Consider the following 26,218-nt stretch of genomic DNA (forward strand, 5'->3'; position numbering starts at 1 on the left):
TATTTTGTCGTTTTCACCCAAGAGCATTGTCATGTAAACTGGGCCTTGGACAGGCTTTGAGTTAGGTGTGGGTTTTATAGCAATTTGCTTTTATGTTTTCATGCCTTTGTATTTAACCATGTGTATTTGTTTATCTATACTTTTTACTGTAAAGCACTTTGTGAATTCCTTCTGTGAAAAATGCTTTAAAAATAAACTTTACTTACCTATAGTGGGACTCTTCCTGGTGAGCGTTTGTTGCTGGGACTCTGTTTTGCTATCAGAAATGCCACCATGTGCCTCTGTCCCCACTCTGGAGACAAGGTCTTTAGTGTCTGTGGCCTTGCTTGGCTCATCTGCCTCTGTTGTGGCCTGCACTAGAGGCGGAAGGCCAGGTGGGAGCATAACTGGCAAAGCTGGGGCAGGGCTTGAGGTCAGGGTGACTGGCACCACAGCAACAGGTGCCATAGAGGCAAGCGCAGCAGCAATGGGCACCTCTGGCCTCACGTCAGAGGGCAACGTTTCAGAGGAGGCGGCCTCCCTGTGAGCGGGAGCAGAGGCCTGGGGCTGGAGTGCAGCTGAGGACAGAGGAGCAGGCTCATGAGCTGGCGCATCGAGCTCAGCCGCTGGGTCTGCAAGGCCATTCAAAGTCTTGGGAACTGGCGCTGGAGAGACAGCCAGAGTTCGTGGGGCATCTGAAAGAGGCTTGTCTGTGTTGGGAGTCGGAGGTGGTGCCAAAGATGGTTTGTGCTCCCCGACTGAGGGGGAGGGAGACGAGGCTGTAGCTGTGGACTCCCTAGATGAGGGCCGCTCACTGGTGTTGGCCACTGTGAGTGGGAGAGTGACAGGGGTGGTCAGCGGTGCAGGGAGGGGAAGCTCTGGTTGAACAACAGACGAGGGCTCAGTTACAGGAGCGTTGGCCTCTAGTTTCTCCACAGGGGCTTCAGGCTGTACGAGCCCAGGTGAGGAAGACTTCTGGACAACTGGCTCCAATTTTGGCGTATCATCTGGTAGTAGGAAGAGCAGAAAAAACAGTGGGTGCAGTTTAGTCACCCACAGAAAAGCAAACCTCATTACTTCAAAATAAAATGCTTGGGTCTTTTGAATATTCTGTATTTGCAGTTTTTACTAATAGATGATGTGCTAACAGTTATTGGGAAAGGCACATGACACACTATTTCTCAGTAGCACATTATGTAATAAGTGTTTTCTTTTTGATAACAAGCCATAAAAAAATAACAGGGAAAAAGGATCACTTGTCCTTGCTGATAAATAAACATCTAAACAAAAGGAAGAACATTTTTCAAAGTGCAGAAATTGCTGCTGTTAATGACAGGAAATGCCCTGGAGCCCTGGGGAGAAACCACATTCTGATATGCATGTGAAAGCAAAGTGAAAGTGACAATGAGTGTGTTCTTGTGAAAAGAAAACAGATACAAATATGTTGGGAAATCAGAGCTGTTTCTTCAGTGAGGACCACATGTGGCTGCTTTGTGAGGCAATGAAAACAAAAATGCAGTGGACAACTAATGCAGAACTGAACATTGTAGTCAAAGTATTAAAAATAAACAAACAATGGCTCACTGAACATCAGAGTGAGTAAATCAGCAAATCTGGAACTGAATGTCAAATCATCCATAAAAATGATGATTTGAAATCAAAAAAATATGAGTTAATTATAACTCCAGATGTCCAGAACCTGATACAGGTTTGATGCTTGGGAAATCTTCACACCTTGAGATGTGGATACATCAGCAGGTTATTTTAGCCTCCATATGTCTATCAGAGAGGAAAAGGTACACTGACAAACTCAACATTAAAAAAAAAAATTATATCTTATGTATATTTCTTCTGCCGCAGAGATATAACTTCTCACTCAAATGCACACAGGATGAAATAAAGGAAAGGACAGAATAATGTATCCTATATTGAATCTTTTCCTGCATTTGTAGGTAAACCATACAAAGGAGGACAATGTTGCAATTATGTATGACCAAAATAGATATGAATAGTATATAGATATAGGGGGAGGCTGAGATGCAGTGACTGTCAGAAAACTAATGTTTGCTATGTGTTACCAAGCTACTGTAGTTGGCTAAGGAAAATATAACATTAATGTTTAGCATCCTGAATTCACATTACACTAAACAACAAAAACTAAACTGAATACTGTCAAAACAAATGAGATTCACTTATAGGAATACAGTCATCTAAATGACAGACCCTATATGACCATATGGCGAAGCAAGATTTTTAAGTAAAAGAATCTAGTTGTTCCTGCTGCACACTTCCATTTATCTCCTTAAATGTTCAGTTTTTATTGTCATCCTGCTTCTGAATAAGATTTATACCAACAGCCTTATTTTTGGAAGTGGACATTATTTGTTTGCTGTGATTGTTATTGTTTTCTTTAATTTCCATCCTGTGTTGCCTATGGAGGTTTGTAGGAATACACGAACAGCTGACAAAAAGGAAAAGAAACTAATTGAACTGTATTTAAATGTATACATTGTATTGTATTGAAAAAAAAAAAAAGAAAATCTAATAAAAACTAAGTTAAAAAAAAAAAAAAGTTAAGTTTTTAATCTCAAACTCTTATAAAAACATTTTTTTTTAGTTTGCAACAAATTCTTTTCCACTCCATTGCGAGTGGGATATAAAGACACTAATTTTCCACAGGAGAAAATGTTACAAGAACAGACCAGTAATGAGTAGAATTGAGGCAGACCTGGGCCTGGTTTGGTGTCTGAAGCCCCAGTTGTCAGGGGTTGCTGTGGCTGCTGCGATTGCTGCGGCTGCTGCTGTGGCTGTGGGGGCGTTGATAGCTGAGTGGACTCCAACGAGTAACCTCCAGGATGGGCCTGCTGCTGCTGAGGAGGCTGAGGCTGCGACTGCTGCTGCTGCTCTGGAGTCTGGCTGCCGCTCAGCTGCTGTTGCTGCGATTTGAGGTAGAAAATGTGAGGATAATGAGGGTGCGGCCATAAAAACTAGCAACACAGAAAACCCCAACGACAGGCACACACGTACACGCAAACAAGCCCAAATGCAGGATAAAGCAGAAATAAAGGAGTCCGATGGGGTGTGGTTAAGATTAAGACGGCAGCGATGAAGGACAAGACAGGAGAAACGAGGCGGAGGATGAGGATCAGTGAAGGTGTAGAAGCAGGAGGAAGGGGGAAAAGCTCAGAAAAGATGCAACAGAGACAGAGAAAATTAAATCAAAAAGGGGCACAGAAAGACAGGGAAAGAGAGGAAAGACACTGTTAACATCCACAGAGGACACGGGGAGGAAGAAGTCACTAGTCCCTCTGCAGAATCCCACAAAGCAGTCTTATCCAGGCTTTCAATTGTAACAAATTTGGAGTGTATTTTACAGAGTTGTATGATCCACAGAAATACTAGTTTACTTTCTATCAAACTGGGTGAGAAGGATTTTTATACAAATTCCAAGAGAATTAAATTAAATGCCAGGGATGAGGATCACTTCATTTTTCAAAGCTGTAAAAATGCAAATCTTTTTTCTATTGAAAACGGTCTTAAATGGATGAACATGAGGATATTTGCGTGGATTCAGTAGAAGGAGTAGGAGAATACACACAATACAAACACGCTACTGTACGAGGAGTGACAGGAAAGAGGCAGGAGTCAGATAAAATCAGCAATAATATTAAAATACATTCATTATGTCAGTTATGGGGAAAATGTCTCAAAAGACATTGTGTATTGTGTGTGACGAGAATGAGTTTTTCTTATTAGTCTGCTAAGCCTGTTTGACCTAAATCACCCCAGAAACCATCTTCTGCATCAGTGGCCCTATCTGACTGCCATCTACCCTATGTAATACACTGATAAGTACCTCATATAACCCTGCTTCAAATAAACTAAACTAACCTGTTCAAGTGAGGCACTTTTAATCCTGAGAAATGAATGACAGGCAGGTGACAACCTGATTTGCAAGCTGTCATGAATTTCTTATGAGAGGCCAAGATGGCAGAATAAATTACTGAAGCTACAGAGGCCTCGTCCTGTCTTTCACAGAGTGGAGAGCAGAAAAAGGATTAAAGCGGAGAGATCACACTGCTCCCGAGCAACATGAGACGTCCCTCCTCTGCTAAGCTTAAGATCCAGTGTAATCAGCTGCTCTTATGGTGAGTGTAGGTGAGTGATGTGTGTCGAAGAGGAAAGAAACATTCATCCTGCAGAGCCATACCTGTGGGGGCGTCGGGGTAGACGAGGGGGGGCCGACCGGAGGCGTTGAATTCCTGCTTCCTGAGCCCCCTGCCATGATCTCTTCAGTGATATCCCTGCCACCCTGATTGGGGTCACGGATACGGATCTGGGAGGACAATGGCACAAAAAAACAGACCTGACTAAAGCGCCCAAGTCTTACACAGACCATATTTTATGTATGTTTGTAAACATATAGCTAACATTATTGTCCGAGTCCAACCTGCTGAAGTCACTTCAAATTAAACTCAAAGGTAAAATGAGAGCACCACCTTTAGTTGGAAATGCAGCCTGGGTTAACTGCTCTGTATTAATGTCATGTGACTGGCTTTATCACATACATTGTGACTCATTTTTGACAACTGTCAATGTGTGACTCTTGCTTTGAGGAATGTTTGATCATAAAGCACTATCTGCTCTTATGGATGCCACACTGGTGCTTGCCTATGTTCACAGATAGGCTGATAATATGCCAAATAAATATTATTTTGTTAGTGTGAATTAGAGGGAAACAAAACAGGTCATTAACAATTAAAGTATGACCAGAGGAACATGATCCAACAGAGTAGGACAGGCAAATACATGTATTTGTGTCAATACATTGAAACCACTGGTGTTAAAAGATATGAAATTATGTATCAGCAGTAGATGCCCAATAGGTCACTGATGAAAATATATTATAAAGTAGGGAGCATCCATTCCAGAAGTCTGCCTCGTCCTCCTGCGATTTGGCGATTTTTAGGTCACTAAAACCATTTGCATTTCAGAGGGTACATCTAAAATCTAGTATTTACACACACACTGCCATACATTCTGTTAGATTTACTGATGAGAGCGAAAAAGGAGAGCCTGCAAACACTGCTTAAATGCATTTCAGTTGTCTCATTTTGATATGCTTTCAATACATAAATCCTAAATGGGAACACTGATATGTGCACAAATTCACTTTTGTCACAATTTATAGATATATTGATAAGTGTATCATAGTGGATTGTCGTTTTTAAAAAGAAGGTGTCCAGCCAAAAAGTTTGGGAGACACTGCTCTAAAGCTATACACATGATTTTACAGTGAACAGAAGTCACTGTGGTTGCAGCCACCGGGTCAGAAGGACTAACATATGGAGCGACAGTGCTCAGCCGGAAGGCTGTGAAAACACAAAAAACATCAAACACAAAAGAGTCAATGCGCAATTGCATGGAAACTAGAGGTGTGAATCTTGACTGCTCTTGAAATGTGAAAAACTACAACTGACCTGTCAACGATTCAAATGCACAGTGACTGTAAATGCACATTATTGTATTGCATCAACGATTTTCTACATTACACATAGCTATATTTTTTAATCAATATACCATAATGTTCTTTCAAAATTCAAAACTACAAACAGTCTGTAAGAAAAACTGTAAATAATCAGTCTATGTATGAATGTCCTTAATAAACCAATTTAACAACCTAAGGCTCTTGTCAATGATTCACTGATTCTGTGAAAAGTTGAAAGGTCCTGTGTTGAAACTACCTTTAACTGGAGCAGATTTTTTTTCATTTTGCAGCATTCATTCACTGAGTCCCAACTGAGGGGAAGAACTCTGCTGGGCAAATAATGACAGTGCATACACTTTGCACCTATTTAAGTTAAATAGTTACAAATTTCTACAATTTTGAGAAAACATTAAAATTATCTTTGACTTAAGGAATCTATTCAATGTAATGTGTTCCTTTATCATTGTAAAAGTCTTCTGTCAAACAAAACTTATTTCTAATAGGGGTGTAACGGTACAGAAAATTTTCGGTTCATTATGTTTTTAGTACAGTAAAGGAGACCAGTGAAGGGGGTGGGGGAAGCGTGCTCCGTAACTATCTGTGGGACACAGCTCATTTCTACAAAATATTGCTCAGTCATTTGTGCATTAACAGGCACCCCACATGTTTTGTATTTTTGAATGTTCAATGTTTGTTTATGGCAAACGCTACAATTTACTGAGTGTTTTTGAACGCCTCACAATATTCCCTGAGGTGCAGTGAACATGACCTCACAGTAACACCAGCAGAGGACCAGTAAAGGACAAGAGGAGCAGGTTCACTTGATTTTGCCAACTTGAGTTAAAAAATAAAAACCTTGTTGCTCTAAAGGAACCTGTGGACTCTTTTGTGCCATAAAGCTGCAACAAACCAAAAATCGAAAGTAACTTAACATGCTTCAAAGGTCTGACCCGACCTCTGTGCCTCTGTTATAATGTTTTGGGGTTTTTTTGCAGCGGCACTGAGAATTTGCCGCTGCTAAATGTATATAGAGGAAACCCTGCACATGGATTCTGCTTGTGTCCACCCTGCTTCCCAAGTGTTTGCGTTCTTCACATAGGCTACATGTATTTGTTCAGTACACCTCCGTATTGCATCCAAGGCCCCAAACCGAAACGGTACAAACGAGTGCACCGTTACACACCTAATTTTTAAGCATCACGTCCTGAGGTATATTATAGTATCCTGTATTTCCTAGAGCCTCTAGAAATATTCGTAGGGACTATTAAGATACTCACTGTTTTCTTCTCGCGCTTGGCTGGTGGAGGTTGCTGTGGTGTAGGCACTATGATGGGGGGTGAGGGGGGGTACACAGTCTGTCCTGGGTAGTAGGGTGGACCAGCTGTGGGAACGGGAGCAGGGACAGAGGGTGAGACAGGTGGGTGGTACCTGAGGGGATCTGAATGAATTTGTAAAGAAAAGAAAAACAAAGCAGAAGAAAAAGCATTTTAGTACACATGTTACACTCTGGGGCACAAAAGGCTGATGGATATTTGTGTGTATTTGAGTAACTACGTGGTGCATTCATATACTACATGGATGTGGGAATAGCAGATGATGTGTCTGGGTTTAATGACTCACGATATGGAGTAGGGTACTCCCCCGGCCCTGGACCGGGATAGAACGTGCCGGACCCCGGGGGCTGTACAGAATACTGCTGAGGAGGTCCCACGTAAGGCGCGCTGTGGCGATACTGTGAAGGAAGGAACATAATAACACATCAGTGAGGCTGATGCACACAAATTCATGTTCATTATTATTATTATAATACACTGAACAAAAATATAAACACAACACTTCTGTTTTTGCTTCCATTTTTCATGAGCTGAACTCAAAGATGCTGGTGGATGGATTATCTCGGCAAAGAAGAAGTGCTCACTAACACAGATTTAGACAGATCTGTAAACAATATTTGAGAGAAATAGGCCTTTTGTGAACATCGAAAATGTCTCACATCTTTGAGTTCAGCTCATGAAAAATGGGAGCAAAGACAAAGTGTTACGTTTGTATTTTGGTGTAGTGCATTAGATTATATATTTTATACATAACATTTATTTATTTGTTCCTGGAAGAGGCAAACACTTTTAATCAGTTTGGTCAGTTTTATTCTTAAGGCCACTGGAGAAATCCTATCCACAGAAGTGCAGCTTAGGGTGTTTTGTACGTAACAGACAATATTCAACAATAGAGTAGACATTGCTATGATAATGTCCAACACCTGATTGAACTGTGACAGATAAGTTTGCATTGTAGTCTGGAGGATGACTTGATAATTAAAAACAAAAGAAAAAAAGAAAAGGACAGAACCCCCAAGACATAAGAAAGTATAAAACCAACTAAACTGTAACATCATTTAGAATAAAAACAGCTTTCTCACGTCTGTTAAGTGAAAACAGACCTTTGTGTCGACTTCACTTATTGTGTTTGTAAATAGACATTATGTTGAGACCCACTCGTCTAAACAGCGAAATGAGCTGCTTTGTTCAAGTTATGAGCATCCATTTTCACTAAGACTTTTGTGGACGTCTAATGAGGAATTCAGTTCAACTTTATGCATTTTTACTATTTCAAGACAAATTTCTGGAGGCTTCAAGTCTTGTGCTTCTAATTCATTAGTCAGTTTGTACAAATTCTAACTACGGAAAAATTAATTAGCAAATCCATCATCTCCTTTTCAAGATCGGTTCAGTGCGACCGTCTCACCTGTGGGATATAGTACTGTGCAGCCTGTGGGGAGGGGAAAGGCATGGGCGCCATGGTCATCATGATTGGTTGATTGGTGGGATAGACAGCTGCTGTGGGGGTCTGCGAGCCAGGCCGTATAGAGGGCGTGTTCGTAGGTATGGTGGGCCTTGCAGTCTGCATCTGAGGCCTCTGGAAAAACTGAAGTCCATGTAAGAGACACAGAAAGACAACAAAAGATATTAAAAACCATCCCAGAGGTAGCGCTTTCATTTTAGCATGCAGCCATGCTCTATGTAAAACTCAGACAATCCACTGTCCTCAGCATTTGGCCTACACATTTACTCATAGTGAGCAGCCCTGTTTTTTATCAGCACATAAAAAAAAAAAAAAAAATCAGGAAAAGATGCAGAACCAGAACTTTCTCTGAACTCGCAATACTCTGCGGACCATTCAAACCAGTACATTTCAACTCTCTGTGCACACCTCTATGCTATCATTTGCGCTTCTTCAGTCAGATCAAAATCTTTTAAAGGCATGAATTATGTAAATACCATTGCCTAAGTTTTCATTTTATACTCTAAATGCTTAGAAATACTGCAAATATGATTCATCACAGATAAGAGGGAGTAACTCTTCCTATTATGATACTTTGAGTCTAAATATTTCAACCTACAAGAACAAAGTCAGCACAAAAAAAGCATGAATGAGTAATTCATATGGAGGTAAATCTTTAGGAAATGAAGCCATGATGTTTTCATTATATGTTCTGCATTTATTACCAGTTTGATCTCAGCCACATGTACAAGATGTTCAGAAGGAAGACAAAAAATGTGGACAGTGAGCAATTGTAGCACTCAATAATATCATAATTTACTGAAAATGCAGTAAATTAATCAATAATTTTCACTTAACTTTATCAAAAATGTAATAAAACCTAAAATCAAATGTAATAGGTTGACCAGTAATCTAATAAAACATTCTGACAGATATTGCAACAATATTTTTATTATTGATAAAGTTTGTGTTTAATGTAATGTGACTTTTGCGAGGGCAAATCTCTTTTCAGCCAGATGTAATTAACATTTTTGATGCATTATAGGTCAAGTTATTTCATTGCATTTTTCAACTGGGTAAAGTGAAACCTTTTATGACATTTTGTAGCAACATTAGATTATTGGATACTGCCGAAAGATTCAGAGTCAAGTTTAACAAAATTTCACTGACTGAACAGAGTTTCTCAGAGAAGTTAGGTGCTGTAAGCTGAAGGTCTTTTGGGTAACCTCAACCTAAATTTTTAGACCATCAGCCTAAATATAGGGGAATGCCCGTGTACAAGTTCGCATGCAAGTTATTCCATTTATCTTCAACTCTGAAAAAAAATAAAAATAAAAATGTAGAAACTAGAGTGTGCCAACTTTTGGATAAATCTTACTCAATGCTGATCTCTGGTGACTCTTAATCAAACAACAAATCTGACTATATTCTTTTTTTCCCTCCTTTATACACTCTCCTATTTTCGGGCCTTTATATATTTTGCCAGTCAGCCCGCAGTGTAACTCTAAAACTGAAGAATAAAAACACTTTGACTGCTCAATAGCTTTAAATACATTCTTTTGTGCCTGCGCTCCTCACAGCTGTACTGAATACGTGTAAGTGTGTCACAAATTATCACTGGAAAGGCAGAAATATGGCCTTTTCTTGTGCATCGGAGCAGACAAAGGAGGGAGTAAAGTTGTGAGGAAGGCACCTACAATCATCTATACAGGCTTCACAGTTAATTAAAAGTTTAATACCACACAGGTTTTGTCTTTGGACAGTACATCAAATTTAATGTAGGAATCGTCGTGTGGGGAGCCTTAAGAGAGACCACTACCAGCAGCTGTGACCGACTTCCAAACAACCAGGGCTCAAGCTGGGAATACCCAACACAGTCACAGTAGGGTCCACAGAGGGAGAGCAGAATAAACAATGCAGTAACACCGCCTAAAAATACTCAGGGGTGGAAATCACCTTTACCATAATAAATCAGACTGAGCTGCTTTATTGTAAAAACCCTCGTGGAAATGTGGGAAATGGCCAAAAAGCTGTTCATTACCAACTATTCAAAGAAAGTCTGAGCAAAAATGCCGGCATAGCAAGAAATATGAGTCAACAGACAAAACATGTTTGTGACACTGTCAACAAAAAAAAAAGTGTTTTATAACTCAAGCTTCAAACAGTCAGTGAAACAATAAGTGTACCCTCCAACAACACTGAAACCAACAACGTCAACCAAATGGGCATCTACAAAAATAACAGAAAACCGACAAGTAACAGACTCTTTGTAACTACATAAACATAAAAAATAAACAACAACAACAAAAAAATCAAAAATCACTAATCTTAGGAAAGAATACTTCCATTCCGCATGCTGTTTCATTAAATAGCAAGCTCATTAAGGATGAGTGATGAATGGTGCAAAACTGACAAAAGTGAACAGAAAAGTAAAGTCCAGTGATGATCCTCGACACAGTAAAAGGAAGGACATGGGGATAAAAATAGGGCTGGGCGGAATATTGAAAATATCAACCAATTCAACTACCTCCTTGATAAATGATAATGGAGAAAAAAAAAACAAGCTAATGGTGAAGATTTAATTCAATCCTAATAAAAGTCTATATGGGTCAGAGATGTGGAAACTGCTTCTTGAGGTTTAACAGAGAACGCCTGTGGAAATAACATATTTAATACGTGATATAATATGCAATATATAGCAATATGACAGAAAACCCTCACCTTGCTTTTATTCTTTACAACAGTATAATGTTCTGTATTAACTACCTTATGTTTATTAATTTTTTAAAACATTACAGACTTGTACAGTTAGATATATATACACAGCCTGGACAAAAAAGTCCCACTGTACTGTAGTGTAGGTGCTAGGCATGATGGGTAATCACTTCATCCACCTCTCTTCTCACCCTGATTCACCCATCACTCTGGAACAGGGCCAATCTAGACTCATCAGAACATGACCTTTTTCCACTGAAAAAAAAAAAAAAAGTCCAGTCTTTATGCTCTCTATCAAACTGATGCTGGTAGAAAATCAGTTAGAGTTAAAGAACCTGTTGCACCTGAATCACATGAATCGCTACAGTAATAATCCAATGGAAGGATCTGAACTGTCAGCTCAGTTCAATCCAGGTGAGGGCTTTTCAGGTCAGGCTGTGTTCTATGTACATACATATTTAGGTGTTCAGATGAGAGTCTTCTAATCTGTCTCTAGGACACTTTACTGTCAGCATCAATAGATTTATGTATGGTTTGATATTCAGTTCCAGATGCACTAATTAATTGCCTTAAGACTGATGATCAGAGAGAGATGTTATTTAAGGATTTATTATTAATGTATTATTTTCATTATATGTTATACTGGCTTTTCCACTCCAGGTTGACCTGCGATAATCAGCATACTCCATGTCTAGTGTTAAAGGGTTCACATTTAGCTAAACCCACTTTTATTTATGTATTTGGACCCCAACAGTTCAAAAAACTGAATTTGAACCCTCCAGGTGCTGCAAAGCTATCTTTTATATTCCTTTTGGCAAAAATCGAGTGGATTTCTACAACCCTTTTCATTTCCTTCTTAATTTGTCATGTTTTATAATTAGTTACGTCACGACATTTGCACATATAAGGTCAAGACTTCCGACAAACATTTCTCTGAGTATGCCATAATTGTTTCTTAGCAGCAGCGGTTGTAGCAAAAACTGAAAATATGTCCAAACTCCGAGCAGATTACCTAAAATGTTCAGTTGTTGGTTGTATTAACAAACACAGGTGGCTGAACGGGACAGAAAGCACAGTCAACAACCTGGAGGGGGCAGGGTGTGAAGTGGTTCATTTGCATTTAAAGGGCCAGCGCCCAAAACGACCTGTATCGTGTCATTAGTCAGAAATAGGGTTGAAGATGGACCTGTGGAGTTGAATGAATGAAGAATTCAGACCCAAGCAGAGCATTTACAGTTTATGCAGACCACAGGGAAATGTTTTAAAATGCATAATTCCATTTAAAAAAGCGAAATATCACTCCTTTAAATATATAACTGATGTAACACCATTGTTGTTTTTTAATCAGACTGTATTTCACTGAGTTAATGAGCCATAATCGCCCAGCCCTAGATAAAATGGAAACAAAGGGCCTGTCTGTTGAACATAGTGAAGATGAGGGGAGGGGTAGGATCGAAAGTCAGGGGGAGGGGGAGATGGGATCATTTAAGGACAATCCCCATCATGCCATGCAGATCTGCAGAGACTCGACAAAGAGGTAAGGGGTTACCTGGATAGGCCTGAATCCTCCCTTGAGTGTTGAAAGCAGGAAAGAGAAAAGAACCAATGGGAGCCTCAATACAAAACAAGCAGGCAATCACTCACCCACTCACTCACACACACACGAGGGCAGGAAGCTACCCACTTATCTCCATCAACCTGGCACAGTGACTGTTCTGGTGCCACTTTGACTCTTTGATTAGTAAATATAGAAGTTGTACAGAAGAAAAGAGCCGTGATCTGACAGTTTATCACTGAGTGGGTGCTCGAAAGATAACAACTCAGAACGGTCACAGGGGAAAATGTGTCATCATTTGATTTGTAACCATTCACCATCCTAATATTCAGAAAAAAAAACAGAACTTCCTCTCAAACCACTGCTGTAGTCCACGTCTTTCTCAAGTGGTACAACCTGAACTTGTGAGCCAAGGCCCAATCCCAATTCACCCCTTGGCCCTCCCCCTTACCGCTACCCCTTAAAACAGAGTTGTAAGGGGTAGGGGTTGAAACATTCCCGTATGAAATGAGACAACTCTTCGAGACCTGTGACATCATCAGCAGTCATCAATGCCACTATAAACAGATGCGACAACTTTGTTTCTGAAAGTATTCATCACGCCGTCAGCTACTGTAACTATCTCTGTTCCATTGGCTTTGGGCATCTTTTTGCAGCTATTAACCGCAAACTGCAGAAACGCAATCTATAACACATTGAAACAGCATTAAACGGTCGATCAAATGATTAGTTGTTTACGAAGAAAATACGTACATACTTTAATGTACTTTTTCACTGTTTACCTCCATCTTGCTGATGATGGGAACAGAATTATGGGAGATATCTCATACCCCTCCGTTTGTAGTGTGGTCCTGAAATATCTCCGTTTCAAGGGCCAAACAGCCCTCTCCCTCCGACTCATCGTGAATCGGGACACCCCTACCCCTTCATGTGAACATGCAAAATTAAGGGGTAGGGGTAGGGGTAAAGGGGTAGGACCAAGGGGTAAACTGGGATTGGGCTCAAATCTCCTAGCCCCAGTGGACCTGGCTGTCACCTGCAACGGTGACTTAGCAACAGAGGAAAGCTGCTGAGGGTGGGGGACTGAGGGGGAGCTGAGAGATTTAAAACACCAACACTTTTCACTAACTTGGCAGCCACAAACTCTGGTTAGCACAAATCTGATAGGAGAAATTCTGCTGGTAAGAAACTATTTCTGGTTTCGCATTGCAGAAGAAAACTGGTATGTGAAATTTTAGGTGATGGTCAACAGTTATACAATTAATGGTTTAGGGTAAGGTTTACTAAGGAGATAAATGAACAATGTGAGCGGTCAGTTCTGCAGCTAATCTAATGACAATACTCAAATTTAGGAACATGTAATACTTAGTACAATCTACCAATAGCAGAACAAATTAAGGCATAAGCAAACCTGATAAAGGTGTGTTCTACTGACAGCACAAACATGACTTGGTACGCAATCTAATAAATATAATATGAGCATAGATACAGAGTAAATGGCGTCAAATCTCCATTTAGGTCTAGATCTAAATGTAGGAGGTTTGATGAAAAGACATCATTAAAACAGCCCCAGGCAAACGTCAAATAGTGGTGATCAAATATGACATTTCCATTAGCTTCATCTTGTGTTTTTACCCTCATAAATTATAACACCTGACATTTAAGATTTTACCTCTTTTGAATTATTTTCTGAATGTGTCTATTAAAATGTTTCTACATTTTCATCTGAGATAATGACAGACAGCAAACAAAGTACACTGTTTTGTAACCTTGCTCTCACTTAAAACAAATTTTTATCACCATGGACTGTAAGGTTCAGGACATTTAAAATTTTTGTAAAACAATGCCATCAAAAAGGACCAAAACCCAGTTAAAACTTGCAGATTAATAAAGCAATAGAGTAATTTACACCCTCTAATTCAGCTTTTTGTCTCTGTAAAGGACGTAACAACAAACAAAAGTTGTTTGTTTAGGCGGAAACTCATTTCTGCCAGCTTTGACCTTTTGGTTCAAACACACACAAGGCAGTATATAAAATGTGAACACATCAACTACACTAAGAAGTGGATGAATAAATCAAAATAATGATGTCACTTGTTTGAAAATGAACCTAAGCTATAGCCAAAAGAATTAATTTTCTGATCTCTATGTTCCCTTTACTGTGCATTGAGTGTGTTTCAACAAAACAATGGGTGTTTTCTCCACTGGTATAAAAGGCTACTGTTCAGCTTCATCTGCTTTCCGACTCCACTTCCGTGGTGGCACAAGAAAGTCCAGCACCAGTTTGTGACAGCCAGAACATGCACTTTTGTGCGTTTGCACAAAGGTTTGTGGAAGTTTGTGTTTGTGCATGTGAACAAAATGCCAAATCCACCACACTTTGGCACAGTGCTATTTATAGGCTATTAAAATGCATCCACAAATACCCATCCAAAAGGTGATAATGTTAGATAACAAGTCATACAGGACTCATCTAGAAGTTCGGGGGTGTGAATGATACATCTCTCTTAGAAGTCTGCAGATGCATGAATCATTACAGCATCAATCAACAGACAAATACAACAGGAAGTTACACGGACTGAAAGTCAGCACCAAGACACATCTAAGGTTCACGGTATCCACAAACAACATCATAACATACACACATTAACATGATCTTCATAATCTAATGACACTGACTCACAAAGTATCAGCTATCCAACAGGAACCAGAATACAATTTACACAGGGTCAGTCCTGAACATTAAAGTGGTCAAACAGGAATGTACTCAGTTATTTTATAGACTACAGCAAACCTGAATGCTGATAAACCACAAGCTATTCATGGACCCTGAACATCAGTAATTGCCTCTTGGTTAAAAACAGTGAGCTGACAATAAGCAGTTGGTACTTGTCGATTAAACTATCAATGTGAAATGTGGGGAAAAAAACATCTGAAGAGAAATTCAGCTTCAGTTGGTACCTCTTGTACTGAAGGTTCAAACATAACACACAGTGGAAAATTAATAAATGTGCCTCAGCAAGTTAGATTTTTTTCCCTTTTCTTTGACAAGAAGTAGAATGCAGTAGACTCACAAGGCCAGCGCTTACTTTCAGCACAAAAAGTGAAGACAAGCTGCGACAACATGATGCTGAAGCCAGTTAAGGACAAGACTTCACCTCACAAATTCAGTCAATTCAGTAAGAAGGAGGAGTGAGCAATTTCTCATGCTGTGAACAATGATAATTTGGCATATGATCTGCTTTTCCCCAGAGGAAAACTTAACTGCTCAAAGCTGCTCTTCTACTGCTGAGGAAACAACACTGCATTTCTATGTCATCTATTTTAGTTAACACTTGACATGTTTATGGTATTTCTCTCCTAAAATTCACGAGAAGGAACCGGTGAGACAGAAGTCATATTTGAGTCCTACTTCGGTGTTATTAGTGGCTCATGTTTTATTCCACAGAGAAGAAAATGAGAAGCAGGGAAATCTCCTTTTAAGTCTCCAGTTAGTATCTGTTGGAGGAGGAGTGGTAGGAGAGCTGGAAGAATCACAATCACACATCCTGTGCAAAACTTCTTCACTTGCTTCTGACAAATTTACATCTGATAAAGACTATGAAATGCCAAATTAATTTTTGGAATGAATATCAGTCATGCCATAAAAATAAACAGTTAAAAAAAAACAACTCAGATCCATCAGGTAACAGTTCTGTGTACCTGGCTGGGCATCTTGAATTAGCAGCATCACGCTCAGAAAATATTCCATGACATCTAAACCCTCTGTAGCTGTATCCAAAATATTTGAAGGCTTTTAAATGTGACACTTTTTAAGGAACAGCTGATACACACAAACAGCACTGTGACAGCAGGTACCAGCAAACTGCTTTGATGATGATGAGGCGAAAGAAGGAGCAGGAGGGCCGTTTTTTTTTGGGGGGGGGGGGTAAAAATTACCTGATGGTGGGTTGGTCGAGGGCCCGTAGCAAACTGGTGGGGGAGGGAGGAGAGGTCCAGCAAGGAGATTGAAGCAGTGATGGTTAAGCGGGGAGAAGAAAGAGCATAAGAGAGACACAGAGATAAGATGAGCAATGAAGGCAGATGACTGAAAATACAGTACAAAACTACAGCGCACACAGCTTTAAGGACACACGGCACAGGATGCAGCAAAACAGACTCTGGTCAGAGTGTGGATTTGCAAAGATTAAACACAACAAATGCCTTGTAATTAACATATCCACAAGATTGGTTTAACTGCATCACTACGATCTGTGATGTAATGCTACCAATCAAACACACTCTGCTTCAAACATCAGCATCATAACCACACAGTTTACATGACCAAAGTCTGGTTAGCCTTACTGTCCTAATGGGGGCTGGGCAGGAGCAGGCACAATTAATAATTGATAGTGTGCAAGTTTGTAACTGTGCATTGAAAGGCTAGGAAAGTATATGCAATGTTCAGATGATTTGGATTTTTCTATTAGCCTTGTTTCATTGCACTGACACTGAGTTTATTAAAAGGTTTTAAAAAAAAGTTGCCCGTTCAGAATCATCTTCATTGTGGTACATAACAATTTTAAATGGATATATTTTAATTAGGTATAACATATATTTTTTAAACTCTGAGAACATAAAACACAGCAAAAAGAAACAAATACATAACAGAAAAAGCTTGGTACAAACCAGCCCTCACAGGTCTAAAATGGTCGTCCTTTAACTCCAAACAAAGACATCCTCTATACACACAGAGAGGCTACTCACCAAAGAATTGTCACAATGATACAGTTTCCTTTCTTTTATGCAGACACTGAGCAAATGTAACCAGCTGCTCACCCCAAAGGTCACAGCTCCTCATTTATACTCAACCTCTGGCATTAGGCAACTGCACCACTGTTTGGAATATAATGAATAAATTCTCCCAGTTGAGGACTCACAAACTATTTGTTTCCTCTAAAACATATTAATTTCTATAGATATTGGTTAATTTTTCACAAAGTTTAATTGGCAAAACACCCTTACTGTTCAGTGTCCTTCGTAAGGTTTTCCTCAGACCCCGCGGGAGATTAGATTGGACAACTGCACAGCACTGGTGTAAATAGATCTTATCAAACCAATCGGGTATAGGGTACATCTGATCATATATCTTTGTAGAGCAAATGCTACTATGGGCCGATTTACGCTCAACAAGAACATAATGGGAAAATCAAAATATCAAGAGCAATAATGAACTAACAAATAATGCTAAACATCTTGGAGAGGATGACAAGACACTGGAATGACTAACAGTGTGTCTCAGTTGTCCACATGTGCTCAGATCAATGAAATACCGTCTAAAACCCAGTCTAAGGGAGTTTAATGTACTCAGGGTGTCAGAAGGTGGCCCGTGGGCCAAAACCAGCCCACCAAAGGTTTCAATCCAGCCCGCGTGATGAATTTACAAAGTGCGAAAATTACACTGACAATATTAACAGTCAACGGTGTCAAACTCTTTTTTTGTTCAGGTTCCACATACAGACCAATATGATCTCAAGTAAAACGAGGCTTACGCTGTCAGGGGTCGACAGCAAGGGTATATTCCCAAAATCCCCCCAATCTTCTGCTATATAATAAAGCAAATAAATGACACAATGTACAAGACATACCAATTTAATGGCAAAATATGACATCAACTAACCTTTGAGTAATAAGGAAAAGATATATATTTTTGGATGATCGATATGAACCACATTTGAGCTTGAGTGGCCTATATCTATTAATAATGACCAAAAAACCCCCAGATTTTTCAACAGAAGTGCCCCTATTTGGACAAGTGATAATATTCATGGAACACCCAAAATCAACAGGGTTCTCCCCCTAGGGGTTACCTATGTTGGTGCAAAAGGGGGATAGTTATCACGTTCGCACAAAGGATATCCAGCCTGAATATTGTCATAAAAAATTATTTGCTGAATAATGTCAGAAAAGATATTACATATTTTTTGGATGATCAATATGAACCAAGTTTGCGCTTGATTGGCCGACTATTTCCTTAATAATATTCAAAAAATGGATTTTTCAACAGAAGCTCCCTCAACTATTTGGAAATAAACACACCACCTGGTGTCAAAATAAGACATCATGTAAACTCAAGGTAGTGGCATGAAGAAAGAATATTGTTAAACAATCGATATGAACTCAATTTGAGCTACATCGACCTGATAGTGGCAGAAAAATGGTCAGAGAACCAATTTTTCCCCACAAGACTCCACCTAGTGAATAAAAGTGACACCATATGAACTCTGGATAGTAGTGAGAAAACGGACAATTGTAACATGATCAATATGAACTAAATTTTATCTCAATCTCCCTATTATTACATGATTTATGTCCAAAATACTAATTTCACCTAAAGCGCCCCCATTTGGATGACTTATAATACTCATAGAGAAGCTGAAATCAATAGGGTTCTTCCACAAGGGGTCCACTATGTTGGTTATCAAGGGAGAAGAAATCCAACCAAATCTGCCCTACTTATCGCGTTCACACGAAGGATATCCGGCGGCAGCGGATCCAGGGGTGTTCGAGGTAAAACCATTATATCCCTGAAGCTCCATTTCAGGGATATAATAATAGCATAATAACCTAGAAATAATGACAACTCCAAAGTTTTCTCTTTGTTGTAGTGCAAAAAAACCCCAAAACATTAAATTATGAAAATATTTACATTAACAAACTATCCTTTAACAATAAAATGTGAATAACCTTAACAAATACGAACGACCTAAAATGTCCAAAGAAAATCAAGTGCGATTTTAACAAAGTAATGCCTGCTACTAAATGTTTTGTGCCTTTCTAGGTCTGAATCATAATGCACATGTATGAGAAGTCGAGGCATAATATTGATAAAATTGCACTTATTATTCTTAAGAAATATCAGTTTTTTCAAGTTACTCTCATATTTTTGGTTTGGATAGTTTGTAAATGTTTTCATAATTTATAGTTGTTGGGGTTTTTTTGCATTAAAGCAAAGAGAATATTTGGAGCTGTCTTTATTTAAAGGTTATTGTGTTATTATTTTACTAGTCCGGCCCATTGGAGATCATACTGGGCTGAATGCAGCCCCTGAAAGAAAATGAGTTTGACACCCCTTGTTTAGTTTAATCTGGGCATTTTAGGGATACTAACTCTGGTCAACATTCAGACAGAGCAGATGCACCTTGAGGATGACACCTGCTTAAACATGGAGACAAAAGAACAGGAAGACCATTCTGAATCATTAAAGAAACATTGGGCCAGCTTAGTGAAATCCATAAAAGTGAACCGCTCACTCTGTAGATATGAACACCTCATTCTAAGGCAACTGAACAACTATGATATTTTCAGGTGATAATATGATAATTGGAACATAACTATTACTACTATAGTACATTTCTGTGATTAGGTCCCTCTGAATCCCTGTAAATGTTGCACATGTTATTGCAAGTCAAAGTACATGAGTCAGCTGTACTACAACTGGACATAGTCTGGGGCTCTCCAAGTCACATTAGACACCAGGAAGACAGTAATGGAAAATACTGTTCACTCACCGGGCGACTCTGTGGCTGTGCATTCATTGGCTGAGTCTGTGGAGAATACACAAGAGGGGCGGAGCCAGCATTTTGTCCAGGGTTGTACGGAGACTGTTAAAAGAACAAAGAGAAAGATGGACAGAGAAAGAGAGTGTTTTTTTTACATGAAAGCTACCACCAGTCATTCCATTAAGATAATCTACTGACCAGTAGGAAACCTCACTACACTAAGTGGAAGTTTACTTGGGATGTTTCTGGGTGAAATTGCTTTTGATTGTGGTTTATGTACAGCATAAAGATAATTGGTACCCTCAAAGACTGCAAATCCTGTGTTACTTGACTTCTCATCTGTGTGCAGTAGAGCCAGGCTGCGGTGGATTTAAGTAGATCTGCTTACTCTTCCTAAAGCTGTGGCTGGTATGGTTGTGATAATTTAAGTTTGTGCTGGCTGACACTACTATTTATAGAAGGTTGGTGAGAGACTGGAGCTGTTTCAGGGTGAGGCAGTGGGCCATCGTGCTATAACGGTAAAGAGGAGCAACTAGATTCCTCGGAAGCAGAGTCACATACTTCCAGAGGGGCTGAGTCATGGAGTCCACATGTAAATAAGTGAGAACAGCAACGCAGACAAATATGCAGCCATGTCAGTGACTCAGCAACTTTCTGAATGACGGTTAATCTCAGATTTGCCCGTGTTACAGGTTTATTAAATTTTCCCAAATAACAAAAAATACAAAAGTAACCGGTAAATGTAATTATAGCGGCCCTGAGAGTAAAAACTCAACAGCACTGGTGCAAAATGTAATTTTACAGAATACAACAACACTTCACAAAACACAAAGTTGGGAAAACACTTGGAAAATTCCTGGTAGTCATTGAATATGATTTCCTGTTTCTATCCACTGAATAAACATTGAATTGACCTAAATTGTTGCTCCACACTTAACCAACTACAAATGCACTGTGATGTCTGAAATGGTGCTGATTTTTTCTGAAATGTGTTTTGTGAAATTGTACTGCTTCAAAGCTTTTGAATTAATCTACTCATTGAGTTGGTGATCCAAAAGTTTACACTTCTGCTCCCTTTGAACATATGCCTAATCCTGAGTAATAACTTTTAATTGTTACTTGTGAACTTGTGTGTAATGAAGACAAATAACACTTGGAAATTTCAAAGTGTGGCAAGGCTTTGCACCGAACCTCTTACATCCAGATACTTACAGACGTGGCTCCAGTTTGTAAACACTAAACCTACGTAAATTGAGTTTTAAGTGGAGCTAACAGTCAAACATTATCAATTCGTGTTGAAGTATGTGTCATACACTCCTGATCAAAATTTTAACACCTGCTGAAAAATTGCATGAATTTACAATTTGCACTGTTGGATCTTAAGGAGGTTCTAAGTAGAGTTTCAAAATGCAAAAAGAAGACATGGGAGTGAGACAAAAAGAAAAGTTTGAGTAAGCAATTTATTGAAAACAACCATTAAACTGAAATAGGCTGTTCATTCAGCCAATCAAAGTTTAAGACCACAGCCTTTAAAAGCCAAAATCTGAGCAAAAATGTGGATTCAATGTCATTTTCTATCAGGTAAAATTTTGATCAGGAGTGTGTCGACCACTACCAGGAGATGTCCATGATGATTTTGCCAAACACATCTATTAAATAATCAGGACAATTTTTCCAGTGAATGCAGAATTACACTCTATACTCATGCAAACATGGCATACTGGTGCATTAGAAAAGAAGCACAACGGACATGAAAAAACACAAGAAGTTGACATAGGGAAAGAAAAACACAGGTTAGGGGTAGGCAATATAAGCAGAAGAGAAAATCAAAACACAAGGTCCAATTTGGATGAAATAAAATTTTAATGTGTCCAGACTGGTTTGAGCAAGTACTGAGTATTTAGAAACCCATTCTGTTATCTTGGCTTTTAGTCTCTACACCACCATATTTATGTAAAATTTAGTCGGGATGATTTAATGTTGAACTCTCACCCAGCCCTAACACAGGTCACAAAAAGAAAGCAGACAAATGGACAGATCAACGATATGCAGAGAATACGCAGAGAGGATGACGGCGCACAGTGACAAACTCACCCCTCCGCCTGCCTCCCAGCCCTTAGGGTAGCGATATGGGGAAGCTGTGGGTACTGATACCTGAGAGAGCGCCGGGGAGTGGGCATGACCGGGCGGGGTGCCCGCCAAGTTAGGGTGTCCCTTTGTGATGTCGTGAGCAGTGTAAGGAGGGCCAGCATGCCTGGGTACCTGTATCACAAAATAATGAGGTTAGACAAGTTTCAAACACATTCAAAGCAGATCTGTGCAATATGAAATGTATTCTTTAATATGATGTTCTGTACAAATCATAGTCCTATTCCGATTTTTTGTCCCCATTTGGAAACGGTTAGGGAAGAACTTTGCAAGATGGAAACAAAAAGAAACATGGAAGGTGAGCATGGTATTCATCAACCATATACTGTTAACTATTTTAGTAACTGATAAATTAGCAGCATAAACAGATAGTTCATTGTTTTGAGAACATAAGTCAAATATGATTCCATCATCTTAAATATTTCCTCTTTTCTTCTTTCTGACAGCAAGCTGAATAAAAACTTTCTGTTGAGGACAATATCATGGGTTGGGGGAAACACCAATCAACATTTTCAGCATTTTCTACCGTAAATAATAACGAATAAGTTAACTGAGAAAATGACAGATTCATCAACACTGAGCCGTGCAGCCCTGTACAGAATGGGGTCGTTCTGAAACATTAGAAGAACTACGAATAGAAGATGAATACAAGAAGTCTGTACCTATGAAGAGGGGCTGCTACTGTGGTCTGGGAATGACATGGACCACAAACTAAACCAGTTATTTACTGTCATATCACTGGCTTTTACATGGTGTTATAGGTTTCTTTATCATATTCACAAGGTAGGTCTACAATTATTTTACTTGTAATTATTGCTAAAAACTGTTCTGCTTTTTAAGAGACAGAAACAAACAGAGAGAGGGAGGAGGGTGCATGTTATCCGTACAACATGCACCTACTTGCATATGGTATATGTTTATACTTTTTCATATTGTCTTACTTGGTTTCATACTTAAAAAATTGCAAAAAGGTTTTTTTAAACGGAGGAGAATGATCATGAGTCAGTCCCCTCAACATATAATTCAACATGTAATAACAAACACACAACGCCACATGGACATTTTATATTAACTATTCACTTAATCTACAGAAAATGTGATATACATTACACATGCAATACTCATATACTGTGATAGGTATTGACACCCAAAAAGACTATTATTAGGATAGGACATTTTAGTCATAGCCAGCACTGAAGTTTTGTCTCATATTCTTTAATTTCCCTGTTTGGGATAAATAAAGTATATCTATTTATCATATACTAATGTGCAGCAACAGCAGCGGTAGTGGCATAACTCCACATGCCTAGATCTTTCCAGGAAGGTAAATGAAGAGGTCCAGCTCTAGGATGAGCCTCTGTATGTGTGTAGAGGTGAAGACTTGTGCTGTGCATGGGTACTGTGGCCTGCTGGGGTTGGCTAAGACGGGGCTCTGGCCTAGACCGCATCCTGCTGTGCCAAACTATGCTGTGAAATGATGTCTGGTGCTACTAGGGCCTCAAACGGCAAAACTAGGTCAAGTAATCATGTTACAATCCTACTCATCTGTGATAGAGTGCACCTGGTACAATGGCTACAACAGAGTCATGCTGAACAAGCCTCATCGATACGGGCCAACAAAGGGTTCAGGGTAGACATCAGCCAAGTGAGCCGTGTCACATCATTTACGGGGATGAGATTTGACTCAGCTCTTCGCCTGTGTAGAGGCAGGATGGGCCTTAGCTGCTGCAGCTGTGAGCTGGCACTATTGCAGGTGCTGCTTGTTGCTGCAGCAGGCCGAACACACCAGGGAATGAGACAGAATACTGCAGGAAGAAAGCAGTAGTAGACAGACAATGAGACAGCCCCGAGAACTGGGCAACACACCTCCTCTTCTCTCCAAGGCCTGGTTTTTCTGCCTGGACAACCATGCTGTCACACTAAAGAGACTGAAAAACAAAAACTAACATCTCCAAACAGATGCCTCTACTAGGTATTAAAGACAACATTCAGTGGCGTTTCTAGACTATCAATCTAGCCTGCATCGCTCCATCTTCTCTGTGTGGCCCACTTCCCTCAGATGACCTGGGATAAAGCAACTAATCTGGCTGCTGTTGCCAGGGGAGGAGCCTGTGCTGCTTCAGGCGAGTGACTGATTCTGAGGACATACACAGTGATGGGATGGGGGATGGGAGGCAAGCGGCTGTATAGGAGCTGTACATGATGGGGAGAGAGGAAAAGAGAGTGTGCAAACCTCAGATACATTCACAGAACAAATGGTTCACATCAGCCCACAGGCCACTTCCACTTGTGTCATTATTGCTAAAACTTAAGCGCCTAAAATTCAATTCAATTTATCATTTCAGCGATAATAAAGACTCCACTAAAGAGCTCATGCTACTGCATTTTTTTCACTGCTGTTGTTTTACAAGAGCTAGAAAAGATAGCAGTAAAAAAGCCTTTTCCTCATACTACTTTCAGTATCTCCCACATTCACTTTGCATGATCACCAATGAAAATATCTTATGTATATACAAACACAAATATATACGTTTAGCAAATAGCAACTCTGAAATCTAGCTATGGGTGACTTCCAAATAGCAGAAGCTGCAATTTTTGAAGGTAAAATATGTCACAACATGCTTCTATAAATGGACCACAGTGGTGCTGCAGAAATGTCATCCTTTTGTTCCAGTAAAATACTGATTTCTAAAACAAAATAGAAAAATATACAGGTACAGGTGCCTCAAATGAACCTCTGGTTTGGATTATGAAGTATTCTAAAATCTTCCATGATATGTCACAGCCTATCTTTCTGAAGGTCTTCATACATTTCATTACTGGTTCCATGTAATATGGCATTTGTTTTCATTTGTTTTATTCTATTAATTCTGTTAATGTCACCGTCTCTCTAGCAGTCCATGTGAAATGTCAACTTTTCCTTCCTTCTTATGTGTAAAAACTTTCTTAGATTTTTAATGTGAAAGTGAATAAAATCATCTAGTATTATGCTGTAAAATGAAAAGAAATAATAATAATAACAAAATAAAATCTGCATGTAACACCAGGAAGGCGAGGATGTATTACAAGGAGAAATTTTGAAGCACTGAATGTGACAGCCTCACTGTCTAATGGACTCTATGCCCAGCTCCACTACTTCCTGAACTTCAGGTGGCTCTTTTATTTCCTGTCTTTCATTATTGGACGCACTAATGAATCCAGGTGTGCCTGCTACTTCTTGTTGTGACAACTAATTAATTAGGCACACCTGGATTAATCCCCACTACTTCAGGGAGTAGTGGGGCTGTGCATAGAGCCCATTTGTTAAATAAATAATCAAATGTACATTTACATTTATGCATTTGACAATGTAGTTGTATTAGTAGTAGTTATAGTAGTAAAAATAGTGTGGTTATAAATAAAATACTGCCATTTTTAGTCATTTTTAAACATATTACAATTTCAAAGTAGTCTTCCCAGCTGCGACTGTGACTAGTATCACAGTCTTTGTCAAAATAATCATGTTTTTTTCCTACACATTGTTCAGCCGCAAAAACTATTGACAGCCAGAAAGAAAAACACTATAAACAAATAAACCATTTTTTTTCTAAAAGTTCCCATGGATTTAATTTACTTTGATAGTTTGGTTCATTTCATGCAAGAAAGGAATAAAGACAGTCAATGAAATGTGAATTGAAAGGGAAAATCAATAACATTCCCAAGTTTCGGCATTAAAATGTTCCAATCTTAAATATAAAACAAAGACTATAAAGACAAATGTGCCTCCAATGATAGAGCTGTAGATTATAAAGTCTACAGAGCCACACCAATCAGTGCCCTCTAGTAAAAAAAAAAACAAAAAAAAAAAACAACGCTTTTTTCATCAGACGTGTCTAGAACCGGGTAGAAGAGCAGTGAAGATCTGCAACCCCTCATGTAAGGACACAGAGCTAAGACGAGCATCCTCAGAAGATGCAAGGGACCTGATGTTTAGAGTCTGAACCAAATACAGGCGCATGGTAGGTATCACTGGCC

The 26,218-nt window shown here is 39.3% G+C and overlaps 1 protein-coding gene across 21 annotated transcripts in view; it reads right to left on the reverse strand.

Annotated features, from left to right (window-relative positions):
• Nucleotides 1–26,218, reverse strand: part of eif4g3a (eukaryotic translation initiation factor 4 gamma, 3a) — a 72,067-nt gene that overhangs the window by 33,950 nt on the left and 11,899 nt on the right. For 3 of the 21 annotated variants that reach the window (XM_030135139.1, XM_030135149.1, XM_030135140.1), the window contains 10 exons: nt 22,151–22,318; nt 20,066–20,158; nt 16,455–16,487; nt 12,510–12,530; nt 8,210–8,389; nt 7,088–7,199; nt 6,745–6,905; nt 4,190–4,324; nt 2,708–2,966; nt 207–986 (listed from right to left, as the gene is read on the reverse strand). In XM_030135139.1, the coding sequence (XP_029990999.1) occupies nt 207–986; nt 2,708–2,966; nt 4,190–4,324; nt 6,745–6,905; nt 7,088–7,199; nt 8,210–8,389; nt 12,510–12,530; nt 16,455–16,487; nt 20,066–20,158; nt 22,151–22,318 (1,942 nt within the window). The remainder of the gene's footprint in view (nt 1–206; nt 987–2,707; nt 2,967–4,189; nt 4,325–6,744; nt 6,906–7,087; nt 7,200–8,209; nt 8,390–12,509; nt 12,531–16,454; nt 16,488–20,065; nt 20,159–22,150; nt 22,319–26,218) is intronic. The other 18 variants (XM_030135159.1, XM_030135150.1, XM_030135151.1 and 15 more) reach the window with 14 other exon arrangements.

This window comes from Sphaeramia orbicularis, chromosome 5 (genome assembly GCF_902148855.1).
Source record: "Sphaeramia orbicularis chromosome 5, fSphaOr1.1, whole genome shotgun sequence".
Taxonomy (NCBI): domain Eukaryota; kingdom Metazoa; phylum Chordata; class Actinopteri; order Kurtiformes; family Apogonidae; genus Sphaeramia; species Sphaeramia orbicularis.